Source organism: Nerophis ophidion, linkage group LG02 (genome assembly GCF_033978795.1).
Source record: "Nerophis ophidion isolate RoL-2023_Sa linkage group LG02, RoL_Noph_v1.0, whole genome shotgun sequence".
Lineage (NCBI taxonomy): Eukaryota > Metazoa > Chordata > Actinopteri > Syngnathiformes > Syngnathidae > Nerophis > Nerophis ophidion.
In genome coordinates this window covers 45,698,380-45,713,697 of record NC_084612.1, presented here as the reverse complement: position 1 = coordinate 45,713,697, position 15,318 = coordinate 45,698,380, and the positions used below count along the sequence as shown (strand labels likewise).

Genomic DNA, 15,318 nt, shown 5'->3' with positions numbered 1-15,318 from the left:
AGGCGGCGGATGGTGGTCCAGAATCACTTCAAAGCCGTCCGAAAGTCGTTTTCCATGGCTTCCCCGAACTCCTCACATGTCCGAGTTTTTGCCTCCGCAATCACTGAAGCCGCACACTGCTTGGCCTGTCCGTACCTGTCCGCTGATTCCAGAGTCCTATGAGCCAAAAGAACCCGATCGGACTTTTTCTTGTGCTTGACAGCATCCCTCAGTGCTGACCTTGCGGCCACAGCTCCAATCAGCCCCCTCAACAATAGAGGAACATGGTCCACTTGAATTCAATGTCCACTATCACCCTTGTGACATGTTCAAAGTTCTTCCGGAGCTGGGAATTGACACTCTCTGTAACAGGAGACTCTGCTAGACGTTCCCAGCAGACCCTCACAATGCGTTTGGGCCTGCCAGGTTTGTCCGGCATCCTTCCCCACCATCGCAGCCAACTCACCACCAGGTGGTGATCGGTAGAAAGCTCCGCCCCTCACTTCACCCGAGTGTCCAAAACATGAGGCCGCAAATCCAATGACACAACTACAAAGTCGATCATGGAACTGCGACCTAGGGTCTCCTGGTGCCAAGTGCACAGATGGACAGCCTTATGTTTGAATATGGTATTTATTATGGATAATCTGTGACAAGCACAAAAGTCCAATAAAAAAACACCACTTCGGTTCAGATTTTGGCGGCCATTCTTCCCAATCACGCCTCTCCAGGTTTCACTGTCGTTGCCAACATGAGTGTTGAAGTCCCCCAGTAGGACAAGGGAATCACCCGGGGGCGCACTTACCATTACTCCATCGAGTGTATCCAAAAAGGGTGGGAACTGCTGTTTGATGCAGAGGGAAGCTACCCTCTTGTCCACTGGGTTGAACTCCAATGTGCAGGCTTTGAGCCGGGGGCAACAAGAATTGCAACCCAAGCCCGTTGCCTCTCACTGCGTGCAACGCCACAGTGGAAAAGAGTCCATCCCCTCTCGAGAGAACTGATTCCAGAGCCCTTGCTGTGGGTCGAAGTGAGTCCGACTATGTCCAGCTATAACTTCTCCACCTTGCGCACTAGCTCAGGCTCTCCCCCACCCTAGCTTATGTATTTGGGGAACGGACCGCCAAGTGCCCTGCCTTCGGCTGCCGCCCAGCTCACATTGCCCCCGACTTCTATGACCCCTCCCATGAGTGGTGAGCCCATTGGAGGGGGAACCCAAGTTGCCTCTTCGGGCTGTGCTCGGTAAACTTTTGATCATGACTGTAATATATATATATATATATATATATATATATATATATATATATCAATCAATGATTATTTATATAGCCCTAAATCATTAGTGTCTCAAAGGGCTGCACAAACCAAAGATTACCATTTCGATTTTCCCTTACCGAGCATGTTTCCTTGCAGAGTAAATTTTAGGTTGAATGTTAACTTACTGATGACAACAATGAAGCTCTGGTTATCCAGGAGTAGCCACAATCCAAAGACCACGATGACGGCACCAAGCAGCTTAAGGAGAAAAATTAAACACATGAACCAGGCATTAAAAGGTTGAACACGGGCTAAATATGTGGGAACAACTCAGCAACACACTCAAAATCCGATATAACACGGTCGTTAGGGTGCATAAAATCCCATTATATTACTTTCAGGATTGTGATGCATCATGTTTTTTTACCCCGTTTTTTTTTCAAAATATTACTGTTATATTCCACGAATACAGGGTCATACAGATTATCAGCTTCTCTTGTCTTGTCTTGAGACGGCGCTTAGATGGCAGCATATGTTGTTCCAAAACCTGTATGTACCTGATAGTCGGAGGGGTGTGTCCACGGGTGTGTTGATGCCAGTCTCTGAGAGAAGTCACGAAGCTGCAGCAGGACAGAAGCTCCGCTGATCTCCGGTAAGAGGCGACTTTTTACCAAAATTTTCTCACCGAAACCTGCCGGTTGACATGTAGTCGGGATCCATGTTCGCTTGACCGCTCTGATCCATAGTAAAGCTTCAACTCCGGGAATTTTAAACAAGGAAACACTGTGTGTTTGTGTGGCTAAAGGCTAAAGCGTCCCACCTCCATCTTTCTATTTTGACTTCTCCATTATTAATTGAACAAATTGCAAAAGATTCAGCAACACAGATGTACAAAATACTGTTTAATTGCGCGATGAAAAGAGACGACTTTTAGCCGTAAGTGGTACTGGGCTAATATGTCCCCTCCAAACAATAAACTCACAAACACGCGTCATCATTCCGCGACATTTTCAACAGGAAACTCTGCGGGAAATTGCAATTTAGTAAACTAAACCGGCCGTATTGGCATGTGTTGCAATGTTAATATTTCATCATTGATATATAAACTATCAGACTGCGTGGTGGGTAGTAGTGGGTTTCAGTAGGCCTTTAAAGCTTCACAACAAACAAAGGAACACCGGCTGTGTTTCGGTGCTAATGGCCGCTGCAATCGACCACTTTCCACCAACAGCATTCTTATTTGATGTCTCCATTATTAATTGTACAAATTGCAAAGGATTCAGCAACACAGATGTCCAAATTACTGTGTAATTATGTGATGAAAAGAGACGACTTTTAGCCGTAAGTGGTTCTGGGCTAATATGTCCCCTCCAACCAATATAACGTCACAAACACACGTCATCATACGCGACATCATTACGCGACGTTTTCAACAGGAAACTCCGCGGGAAATTTAAAATTGTAATTTAGTAAACTAAACCGGCCGTATTGGCATGTTTTGCAATGTTAAGATTTCATCATTGATATATAAACTATCAGACTGCGTGGTGGGTAGTAGTGGGTTTCAGTAGGCCTTTAACTCACTAAACCATTAGCAACACAAGAGGCAGATAAGGGATTACTCAAAATTATCCTAGTAAATGTGTCTAAAAACCTCTGAATCGCTCCCACTGCAATAGCCTTTTTTTTTTTCTAGTCCTTCACTCTAAAATTCCTCATCCACGAATCTTTCATCCTCGCTCAAATTAATGGGGAAATTGTCGCTTTCTCGGTCCGAATAGCTCTAGCTGCTGCTGGCTATGATTGTAAACAATGTCAGGATGTGAGGAACCCTACAACCCGTGACGTCACACACACATCATCTGCTACTTCCGGTACAGGCAAGGCTTTTTTATTAGCGATGTTCTCTACTAAATCCTTTCAGCAAAAATATGGCAATATCGCGAAATGATCAAGTATGACACATAGAATGGACCTGCTATCCCCGTTTAAATAAAAAAATCTCATTTCAGTAGGCCTTTAACTAGAATGTAACGGTTATTCCGTATTGTGTAGAGAAAAATTTTGTTTAAACAAAAAATTCCAGTAACGTAGTGTCTGAAATCAGATAAATTCACATGAAGTCACAACGCAACAGAAAGTGTATACCTCCCAATCTCTGGAATATGGCATTTGGAGTGATGTACCAAATTGAATGTAAATTCAAAATATATTTTTTTAACTATTTCAACTTTAGGACTGTATTTGTTACAATAAAGTAAATCATATTTAAACAATCCCCTTCAACAACTTTAATCATATATTATTCTGTTATGTAATGACATTTACTTTTCCAAATAGATTTTAGGTTAATATCATTTATCGTTTTAACAATATTGGTTGGAGTAGGTTGGGAACAAGCGGATATATAAATTAAATGTGGCGTCATCAGCCAGTCATCGATATCTCATTGCCCAGCACTTGAATCCCTTCTATAAAAGAGTTCTTAATGAGAATAATTTCTGCCACCATTATAAATAATCAAGGCAAACGTTCAAAGTCTAGTCTTATTCCTCTTTTGACATCAAATCTTGGACATGTCCCTTGGTCTAGAGCTATTGAAATAGTAATATCGGTGTATAACATTTGTATTGTAGCAAAAAATTGTGTCCAAATCCAAAATATGTCAAGATCTGTAGAATAAATGGATGTGCAATTAATTATAATAATTAATAATTATAATATTATTATAATGCATTATAAAAGTCTAAAAACAACATGAGACTTTTGCTGTTGATATCTTTATAGTCCACTAAGTCTAATGCCAGCCCGATGATATTGCACATAGAATGTCCTTTTCGGAAAAAAAAAATGTTTTGGTTTTGTTTAACATGGAAGAAAGAGCATTTGAAATAAATCGATAATCTGTATTGAGTGATGCGATTGGTCTTTAACTGTTGATAATTATTTTATCATTGCCAGGTTCAGGGATTAGGTTATTAGACCTTGCTTCACGTTTGTACTTACTTCTTGTTTCTGTATGCACATTGATAATGCTTTGTATACAATGTGCCTTATGTCCTTCCAAGATCATTTGTAAAAGTTAGCAGTAAGCCCGTGCTGGGTGATTTATTTATTCAACCAAATCTTTTTCCTCGATTTTTAGTAGTGCCTTACATAAGTTTTGGAATAGTTGTCTATTTGTGGTAAAACTGGTTTCATTTTCTAAAAATAGGCATTTATATTGTCTACGGAGGGACTTGAAGAGTAGAAAAGAAGGAGAATGTCTAATCTTAGATGCTTTTAACGTTTTTGTCTTTTTTTCTATTCATTAATATACATACAATTAATTTATTACAATTTCTCTGTAGTCTACTCTTCTATCATGTTTATCCAGCGTAGACTGTAGTTACATGAATTTGTTAATTTTTAAAGTAGTATCACAAACATCAATTTACACTTTGCTTACTTCCTGGGGAAAATAGCACTCATAAATCATTTTATTTTTCTCCAATTCTTTACTGAATTTAATACTAAATTCCCTGATTTAAAATTTGATGAATTTCCATGTATTGATATAATCTGAAATTGAATCATCATCTTTATTATCATTTATTGTGTTTTTATTGTATTGCAATAATCCTCATTTTTGTAACAAACTGGCATTAAATTTCCAGTAGCTTTTATTTCTCATGTCTTCAACCAAAGGTCCTATTGTTAAAGTAATAAAGGAGTGGTCGATAAAGGGTGCTTTTGAAAACAAAGTATTAAAGTAGACATTAATACTGGATTAAACCACAGGTTTAATCCATGTATAATTTCTGACATTGGGATTTAGCATTCTCCATATGTCACCACCTGCTGCCATCTTGTGGTTAATTTACTCAGTTTCCCTTGTTGGTGCAGCAGACTTGTCTCTGACGTATGGGCTTCCTTAGAGTTCCTGTGTGCACAGCTGGATCTCATTTTACCTGCACTATATAAGCAGCACCTGGCCAACTGGATGGTACTTGGCTATTCTACTCCGTGACGGTGTTTGATGATTCCTCCTAGTCTCTTTGTATTTTTGCCTCAGACCTGCTTGTCCATTCCCTGTACCATCCAGTTGGTATGTACATTGTAGTTTGCACGTCTTGCAATTTCGACCCTAGTTTTTAGTTTAGTTTGTAGTTTAGCCTTTGTTCTTGTATCATGGTGCCTTTTTGTGTTCCTCTTTTTCCGCACCGTCGCCTTTTGTTGCATTCTAGTTTTTGAGCATTTTTGTATTGACTTTTTTCTTATTTGTGAAGTAAAGACTATTACTCTCAAATTCATCTGCAACCTTGGGTCCCTTTGTTCCACTGCTAAACGAACTGTGACACCATGTCTAATAAATTGTTGTCTGTCATAAATGTACTTATCATATTATTGTTTACTTTCCTCCGCCATCTAATATCTCATTAATCAGAAGTCATATTTCAGTCCCAGTACAATAATACGGTCAGTAGGCCTCTTAATATGGTCAGAGTAATATGTTCCAATGAAGTTTTGCTCTATTGCTCATTGTTGAAGCTGTAAATGTTTGTCAATGTGAAAAGTTGACTTTAACTAATATGATCAACCAGTGACCATTTTCATCAGCACTGTGAGTCACAATCTCTTCTGGGAATTTGTAGAAACAAATAGCAACCCCGCCAGAGTGATTGCTGAATAGGATTTTGTCTCCTCATTGAGTCATCTAGAAAGAAGTGTCCACGTCTGAAGAGTGAGTCTTTTGTAGAAATATACAATGATGACATTCTTGCCTTTTGCAGCAGAAGAAAGGTGCTTTTCTTCTAACAATATTTTTAAGCCCCTAACATTCAACGATCCAAAACATATTTAGATTTTTAACTTAAAAAAGGAAAAAAATGTTAATAATAAAAAATGTGCTTGGTACCTTTTACCATAGGTGCTGTGACCTAAGAGGAACTTCCCGGTCTCAGTCAAATGTTTACAGCAATCATATTTAAATCTTCTTTACCTCCAATTCTCTGCCTGTGGAAATAAGCATGCGACCCACGGAAGAAGGCCAGCTAACCATATTTTCGTGTTTGTTCAATCAGCGGCCACTGTCCAATTCTCTCCTCTTGTGAAAGCACGTCAACAAGCTGGATGTTGTTCTCTTTGCACACTGCAGACTCCTTGCTCCTCCTCCAGATCTCTTCTTTCACACATCTCTTGGCAAAGATGACTATAATTTGTCAACTTTTATTCTACATTCTTCTTTAAACATTGTGAGCTACATCAACTCCATCTTTTATTTGGCTTGATATTTCAGGAACAATGGAAATAAAGACTTATATAATTTAAGATTTTTAATCTTCATCATGTTCTTCCAAGCCTTTAAAGGGACCTGCACGTTTTTGGGAATTTTTCCTATTGTTCACAATCATTAGGAAAGACATGACAACGGATGTATTTTTCAAATGCATTCTGATTGCATTACATCCGGAGATGCTTTCTTCTTCATTCACCTTAGGTGAATGGAGCCTTGGCCAGGAGAACTTGATATCTTCAGACGGTGTCCAGCGGTCATTGGGTGTTTCGACCCTGAACCGTAACACCCTACCGCTGGTGGGCCGGCAGTGGTGGCCAAGTCACTGCCTATCTCCTCCTCCTGGCTTCCAGCTCATCTCATCTCTCCTGCTCCATAACCAACAAGAGGCTCTCTCCGCTGCCTCCCCCATCCTGCGAGCTGCTGTCTTTCTCTCCTTCCCTGTTATTCCCAAAGCTGTGAGCATTCTCCATACCGACTGGGCAGGGAATCCTCTGCAGCCGACCTCGACCGGGAACAGCCATGCCTGCCATCCTTTTCCCCTGCAGTCATTTAAAAGGTCCTGGTATTTAGCACTTTTCCTTTCAAAGGCTTGGTCGCAACCTTCTTCCCATGGGACTGTGAGTTCAATGAGAATGATCTTCTTTGCCTCTTCAGTCCACAGCACCACATCCGGTCTCAGGGTTGTTTGTGCAACCTGGGGGAACTGCAGCCTTCCTCCCAGGTCTACCTTCATATCCCAAGACCGTGCCATTTGCAGTAGGCTCTTCATAGTAGGCTTGATATTTCAGGAACAATGGAAATAAAGACTTATATAATTTAAAATTTTTAATCTTCATCATGTTCTTCCAAGCCTTTAAAGGGAGCTGCACGTTTTTGGGAATTTTTCCTATTGTTCACAATCATTAGGAAAGACATGCCAACGGATGTATTTTTCAAATGCATTCTAATTAGTAAATACATTTGTTTTAAAGTCCGCTTACAATTAAGCCTATGGGAGCTGTTCAATTCTGCCTGTAGAACCCCTAGAAACATTTTCAAACACCTCCATTAGTGTTGTATATACTTGATGTAAGTATATATGTAATTTAATAATGGGCACATTTATAATGACGTTTATTATTTACGTATTTTGATAATTTTAAGTATACGCTGCGCATTAATTTAAAAAAACGCATCGAAACGTTTTCTTAATCATTGATTTTTGCTCGCTGCAGACTTTTTGAGAGCCAAAAATAATAAAACATCACTTATGGTAAATGGGTTGTACTTGTATAGCGTTTTTCTACCCCTTTTTAAGGAGCCCAAAGCGCTTTGACAGTATTTTTCACATTCACCCATTCACACACATATTCACACACTGATGGCGGGAGCTGCCATGCAAGGTGCTCACCAGGACCCATCAGGGGCAAGGGTGAAGTGTCTTGCCCAAGGACACAACGGACGTGACTAGGATGGTAGAAGGTGGGGATTGAACCAATAACCCTTGCTGGCACAGCCACTCTACCAACTTCGCCACGCCGTCCCCAACTTACTGTGCTATGTCAGCTGTCATTAAAATGTTAGGATGTTCATTTATTCACATATAGGCAAAGAATGTCTCATAATCCTCACAAAGAAACTGGGTGGGGGCGTGAGGGGATCAAGTGCTTTTTGTATCGTTCTCGCAAGTTCCAGGTCCTAAATTGGCTGTCAAAGTGTCCCAACTTGTTGAATTACCTACTCAGACGTCTAATCTCCAAGTGAGATGCATGATTTATGATCTACAGGAGCAGGAAGCTTGACAAAAAACTTGCCGACCTCTGCGAGCAAATCAAAGCCCCAACATGATTGTTAGCCTAGCGAAGGCAGTAGAGTTCAACTCTGAGAAAATTACAGACTGTAAAAAACAGTTGAAGACGCTGGAAGAAAAAAACACCCGCTTGTACAAAGCAAATAATGATTTGAAGGAAATGTTTAAAGGACCAAGAACGAACCAGAGTGAAAATATGTTGTAAACTTAAAGGCATGGAAGAACGCAAAGATGAATATACAAAAGCTCAAGTTATCCAAGTCTTAACTTACATTGTTCCGGAAATATCAAGCCAAATAAAAGATGGAGTTGATGTGGCCTACAGAGTTGGAAGAAGGGATGAACACTAAAAGACGACAGATTTTTGTCATATTTTCCAAGAGATTTGTGAAAGAAGAGATCTTGAGTAGGAGCAATGGGTCTCCTGTTTGCAAAAAGACGAATATCTGGCTTGCTGAGGTGTTCCACAAGAGCATCTGGAGGAGAGGAATATACTGTGGCCACTAATCGAAGAAGCATCAAAAATGGGAATCTGACCTTCTTCCGGGGGCCACACACCTACATCAATGGGCAGAAAAAATGGAGTTAAAGGAGATCAAAATATTTTATTTTAAAATAATTTCCAGTTATTAGCGTTTTTGTGTGTTTTTTGTTACGTTACAAACCAAAATATGTTTTGGATAGGGGCTTGAAAATATCTTAAAAAGAAAAGCACTTTTCTTTATTTGCAAATGGACTCAATCTTCAAACGCGGACACATGAAAAAAATATGAAAAATAAACATCACAGTAATCACTTAAGTGCGTTGTAAAGTCTTACGGCTGTGGGTAAATAGGTAGTGCGGTGGCGCTCCTTCTTGCACCGTGGATAAAGTAATCTGATGCTGAAGGAGCTACTCAGGGCCTCCACAGTGCCGTGCATGGGTCAGCATTCTTCTGTCAGTCACCTCCTCAATGCGGTCTAGAGTGCAGCCAAGGACAGAGTCAGCTGTCATAATAAGATAATTAAGTCTGTTTCTGTCTCTGACCGTGCTGTCCCCACCTGAGCAAACAACAGCATAGAACACAGAAGAAGTCACCACAATGTCACAAAAGGTGCGCAGCAGTGACCCATACAACCCAAAGGACCTCAGTTTCCTCAAAAGGCGTCGGCGACTTTGACCCTTCTTGGAAACAGCGTTTAAATTGTGAGTCCAGTCCAGTTTATTGTTGAGAGGAACACCCAGATATTTAAAAGACCCCAATATTTCTATATCTGATCCTTGGATGTTCACTGGAAGCTGACCACCGGAAGTCAATCACAAGCTCTTTTTTTTTTACTGGTGTTCAACTGCAGGTAATTGCGTGCACCCCAGTCAACGAAGCCTGATATGACCTCTCGGTAGTCCTGCTCGCTCCCCCAGATACACATTCCACCACTGCGGAGTCGTCCGAGAACTTCTGCAGATGGCAGCGATTGGAGTCATGCTTCAAGTCTGAGGTATAGAGCATGAACAGGTAAGATGAACGCATCGTCCCTTGGGGAGCCCCTGCATTGCAAACTACCACATCTGAAGAACAGCCTCACATATTGCAGCCTGTCGATGAGGTAGTAAATGATCCATGCAGCCAGGTGATGGTCGACTCCCACCTCTCCCAGTTTCACCCGCAGCAGTGCCGGCTGGATGGTATTGAAAGCACTGGAGAAGTCAAAGAACATGACTCTCACCGCACTTCCTGCGCTCTCCAGGTGGGTAATGGCCCGATGCAGCAGGTAGATGATGGAATCATCCACCCTGATGCTTAGACAGTAAGCAAACTGCAACAGGTTCATTGCGCACACTGTCTGCGTGCGAAGTTGGCTGAGGACTATCCGCTTCAAGGCCTTCATTGGGTGGAAGGTCAAAGCAACCGGTCTGAAGTGTTTCGGCTCTTTAGGATGAGGTGTTTTAGGAATTGGAACCACCCAGGAGGTCTTTCAGAGTGTAACTAGTTTTTCTAGGCGGAGGCTGAGGTTAAAATAGTGTTGGACCACAACAGTTAACTGGTCCGCACATTCTCTGAGTAGCCTGGAACTGATGCCATCTAGGCCTGTAGCTTTTCTGACTTTGTTCCTTCCCAACTCCCTCCTCACTTGATCCAGACTGATGGAGTGTTGGATGGGTGATTGCTCAGTGCGTTGAACTGGACTGGTCGGGTGTTTGGGAGCTGACTAAGGACCTGTCTACATTAAGCCGGATAACTCCTTAAACAAATAATTATTTAGCCTAAGCCCCATGTCAGCCACACCAATCCATTGTTTAAGGTTCCCCTGCTTGGATAATTTTACAAGGGTAAAGTGCGCCGTGTATTTCTTGAATCTCCGGCTCTTAGCTCTGTGTGGACTCATCGATCGTTTACAAACTGAGTTTGGAGAGGAAGTGATGTCAGAAAGACTGCGGGCCACACAGGAAGTGACATCAAAAAGAACGCGCCACAGCCAGCTTGATTAAGAGCGGTTTCGTATTCAAAGGTAGCCACTAGAAAGATGGAGGCAAGTCATCTAGACATGCCCGTGTTTCTCCTTCTTCTACATGTACAGACGCTTGTGGAAATCCCACATGAATACCTTAATAGAAGGTGCGATTTCAGCTATTTCGGATACAACACATCTCAGACAGCAAGATAGCAATGTTGAACCTGGTGGGATATGTTTGTCAACGAGTGTGTTGTTCCAGAGGAATTGCAAGAGAACTTTCTAATATCCTGGTCAGCTGTGATTCAACTTAGCGAAAAATGTTGTCCATTTGTCGAAGGGGAGACAACGAGAATGCATGCTCCCGTGGATGTAATAAAAAAGGTAGCGTGTGCTTTGTATTTTCCTGGTCGACGAGGGAAGACTTTGGAAAATAGCAAATGCATTTGGACTGGCAATGAAGACTGTATCAGTTACTGTCCACGATGTATATCGAGCAATTACTCAATGTCTAATTTTGTATTCCATAACTATTGTGAAGCCATGAAGTGGTTGCGGCCGTCAAGTACGACCGCCAATTTCAGCCTCCAAGCACAGCAAGGATTGTAAGCATGGACAATGAAGGTGAAATTAAAAGAGTGAAGAGTGTCCTGACAAAATGTCCAGATTCATAGATTGATAGTTGTAAAATGTTATTTATGACGTTGTTTAATTTCACATATCCTTTAAAGATATGATTCATGTATGATGGCTCAGGTGTTAGTCTAACAGCTTCTGTTGGTGAGGCAAGCAAGGTTTACTGTTAAAAGAAATGTGGCAATAGGCTACATTGAAACATAGGGTAATGATACACTTCCAGGTCAGCGGTGACTATGATGTAATATATATGCATGTCTGCCATTTTCCGCGCATGCGTACTAGGTCGCGATGCACCGGTGTACGGAGGGGGCAGGGAGTCTTAGACAATGGCATTGTGTGTGTGTGGACAGGGATAAGGTTAGGTGGGATATATCCTGTATAACCTTAGCCAACTTAGGCTATCTCCACACTAAGCCGGATAACCCCTTAAACTAATAATTATTTAGCCTAAGCCTCGTGTCAGCCTCACTAAACCATCGTATAAGGTAACCCTCCCTGGATAATTTTTTACACGGGTAAGTTCGCCGTGTATTTCTTGAATCTCCGGCTCTTAGCTTTGTATGGACTCATTGATCGTTTACAAACAGAGTTCGGAAAGGCGGATAACCCCTGGAAGAACGGCATCCTGGTGGGTGATGTTTGTCATCGAGTGTGTTGTGTCAGAAGAACAGCAAGAGAACTTTCAAATGTCAGCTGTGATTCGACTTAGTGAAAAACTGTGTCCACTTGTTGAAGGGGAGACAACGACAATGCGGGCTCCCGTGTACAAGGGAAGCCTACAAAAAACAGCGAATGCATTTGGACTGGCAAAGCAGACTGTCAGCTATTGTCTGCGATGTATGTAGAGCGATTACTCAACATCTAGTTTTGTACTCCATAACTATTGTGAAGCCATGAGGTGGTTGCGGCTGTAAAGTACGACCGCCAATTTCAGTCTACAGGCACAGTGTCCTGTTGTTGGTTGTTGTAAAATGTTCTTTATCACATTGTTTAATTTCCCACGTGCATTAAAGATATGACTCAAGTATGATGGCTCAGGTGTGATTCACTTCAATAGTCTAACAGCTGCTGATGATGAGGCAAACAAGGTTTATTGTTCAAATAAATGTGCCAATAGTCTACATAAAAACCCAGTGTAAGAATACACTTTCCGGTCAGAAGTGACTATGAAGTGCGCTTTTTTTTTGCACATGCGTACGAGGCCGCATTGCGCCGGCAGACGGAGGTTGTGTGTGTGCATTGTTGTGTGTGGACACAGATAAGGTTAGGTGGGATTTACCCTGGATAACCTTAGTGTTGAAGGGGCCTTAGCGTAGAAGCAACCTAAGGCCATGTCTACACCAAGTCGTTTAGCCCCTTAAACAAATAATTATTTAGCCTAAGCCCCCTTTCAGCCACACTAAAACAGCGTTTACGGTACCCCTCCTCAAACCAATTTTTACACGGGTAAGTCAGCCGTGTAGTTCTTGAATCTCCCAGGCACTTAGCTTTGTATGGATTCATTGATCGTTTACAAATTCAGTTTGGAGTGGAAGCAAGCGAAAACTAAAAAACAACAAATATTTTAGATGCATTTATGACTGACAATTCAATTGACATATGGATGATGTTAAATCCCAATGTCAAAAGTTATGCATGGATTAAAGCGAATGAAGGAAACCATATTAAACTAGACGACTGTTTAATATAAACAAGTCCACCTCTAATACTTTATTTCAAAAGCACCCTTAACCAAATACTGCTTTATTTCTTTAACAATAGGGCCCAACGTTAAAGACATGAGAAATAAAAGCTACTGGAAATGCAATGCCAGTTTGTTACAAAATGAGGATAATGGCAATACAATTAAAAGCAAAATAAAATATATTGAAAACGATGATTCGATTTCAGATTATATCAATAAATGAGAATTCATTAATAAAAAATCTGATAATTTAGTATTAAATTCAGTAGATAATTGGAGAAAAAGAAAATTAGTTATGAATGCTAAATTGGCCCTAGTGTGTGAATGTGAGTGTGAATGTTGTCTGTCTATCTGTGTTGGCCCTGCGATGAGGTGAGGACTTTTCCAGGGTGTACGCCGCCTTCCGCCTGAATGCTGCTGAGATAGACTTCAGCACACCCCGCCACCCAAAAAGGGACAAGCGGTAGAAAATAGATGGATGAATGTAATTTGCTCCAGGAAGTAAGCAAAGTGTGTATTGATGTTGGTGGTAATAATTTAGAAAGTAACAAATTCATAGAACTACAATCAAAACTGTATAAACTATCTGGAAAAAGCAGAAGAGGCATGAAAAAAATCAACGTTGCTCAAAAAAACAGCTTCAAAAGATCACCAAAGCAATAACTCTATCCTTAAAATCTATGTGACTCAAGATGTTTAATATTCAAACATGACTCCTTGTCAAAGAAACCTTCGTACTGAAAGTGTTAATTTCGGTGATGAAAATTGTTCCAACAAATATATGAGGGTAGTTTTTGGAAACAAATATTTTACGGGCACAATTCATAGACAATATATCCTAGAAGGCTTAACAAAAGTATAAATAAGGAAAATTAAGATAATATATATTACATACCCAATAAAAACAACTATTTAAAATGATCAGCAAAAATTTGACATGAAGGTTGACGGCTGTAATATCTGTGGCGCTGTAAAGGATGTGAATCATCTGTTTGTGAAATGTTATACTGTACATCTGTTTGGGAGGAGATCAGAAATTGGCTGAGAGACAAGGGTGTAAAGATATCCCCATTTATAATAGAACAGATCAAATTTGGCATATTTGTAAATGATGGTAACATAGAAATGTTCGTCAAGATTAGTATGTGGCAAGCTAAATTTTTTATTTGTAAATGTTGATTTTCGAAATAAAACCTAGATTTTAACATTGGCTTAATGATTTCAAATTATTAATTAAATCTTGGAAAATGTTTAAAGTAAAAAACCCATTAAATTAGTATTTTTATTGGAGGAATTTAAATGGTTTTCGATTTTCACCATTTTAATATTTAGTATTTTATTTTTTTATTATTTATCATTATTATTTATTTTTTCTAAAAATCGTATTTTTCGGACCATAGGGCGCACCGGATTATAAGGCGCATTGCATTTCATAAAAAAGGCGCACAAGATTATAGGGCGCATTAAAGGGGTCGGGCCCTGCGATAAGGTGACGACTTGTCTAGGGTGTACCCCGCCTTCCGCCCGATTGTAGCTTAGATAGGCACCAGCGCCCTCCGGGACCCCAAAGGGAATAATAAGCGGTAGCAAAAGGATGGATGGATTAAAGGGGTCATATTATATATTTTTTTCTACATCTACAACACTTCCTTGTGGTCTACATAACATGTAGTGGTGGTTCTCTGGTCAAAATGTTCTATTGCTTATGTTTCACAGACATTCTTCAGGCCGATTTCTGACTGTCTACTCAGGATGCGCCGTTTTGTGGGCGGGTTTCGTTTACGTGGCGCCACTTCAACAGCGTCTTCTCTTCGTCATCTTTTTTTTTTACTGGTGTAGCTTGCAAGGACAAGAGTTGCGCGAAGGAGTGTCAAAGGATGGAGCTACTGTAACTGTTCTATGACATTCTGACTTTGCTTAAACTAACAGAAAGGCAGTATCTCATTATCCGTGAATCATTAGTAGAGCAACAACAACAACACCGGAAATGTGTCCTGTGAAAAAACGTCCAACAGGAATTCTCTAAAAATAACTAAAGTTCCGTAAAATGAACTATGTAAACCCTGCCTACCAGTAGTTTTTAGCGCTTCCATAGGGAACTACTGACATATATAAGTTAAAACAGTATGCTACTTTACATTAGAATTGGCAACAGCAGAAAATGAATGCCTCACAAGAGAGAATAGAAAAAAAGGAGCTCTTTGACGATGGTGTGACAATAGCGGATGCGCGCAAATTTTCGGGACTGCAGATCCCAAA

The 15,318-nt window shown here is 40.6% G+C and overlaps 1 protein-coding gene across 4 annotated transcripts in view; it reads right to left on the bottom strand.

Annotated features, from left to right (window-relative positions):
- The window catches only part of LOC133541398 (CD82 antigen-like), a 76,590-nt gene that overhangs the window by 37,578 nt on the left and 23,694 nt on the right, over positions 1 to 15,318 (bottom strand). For all 4 annotated transcript variants that reach the window (XM_061884830.1, XM_061884823.1, XM_061884814.1 and 1 more), the window contains one exon: positions 1,422 to 1,494. In XM_061884830.1, the coding sequence (XP_061740814.1) occupies positions 1,422 to 1,494 (73 nt within the window). The remainder of the gene's footprint in view (positions 1 to 1,421; positions 1,495 to 15,318) is intronic.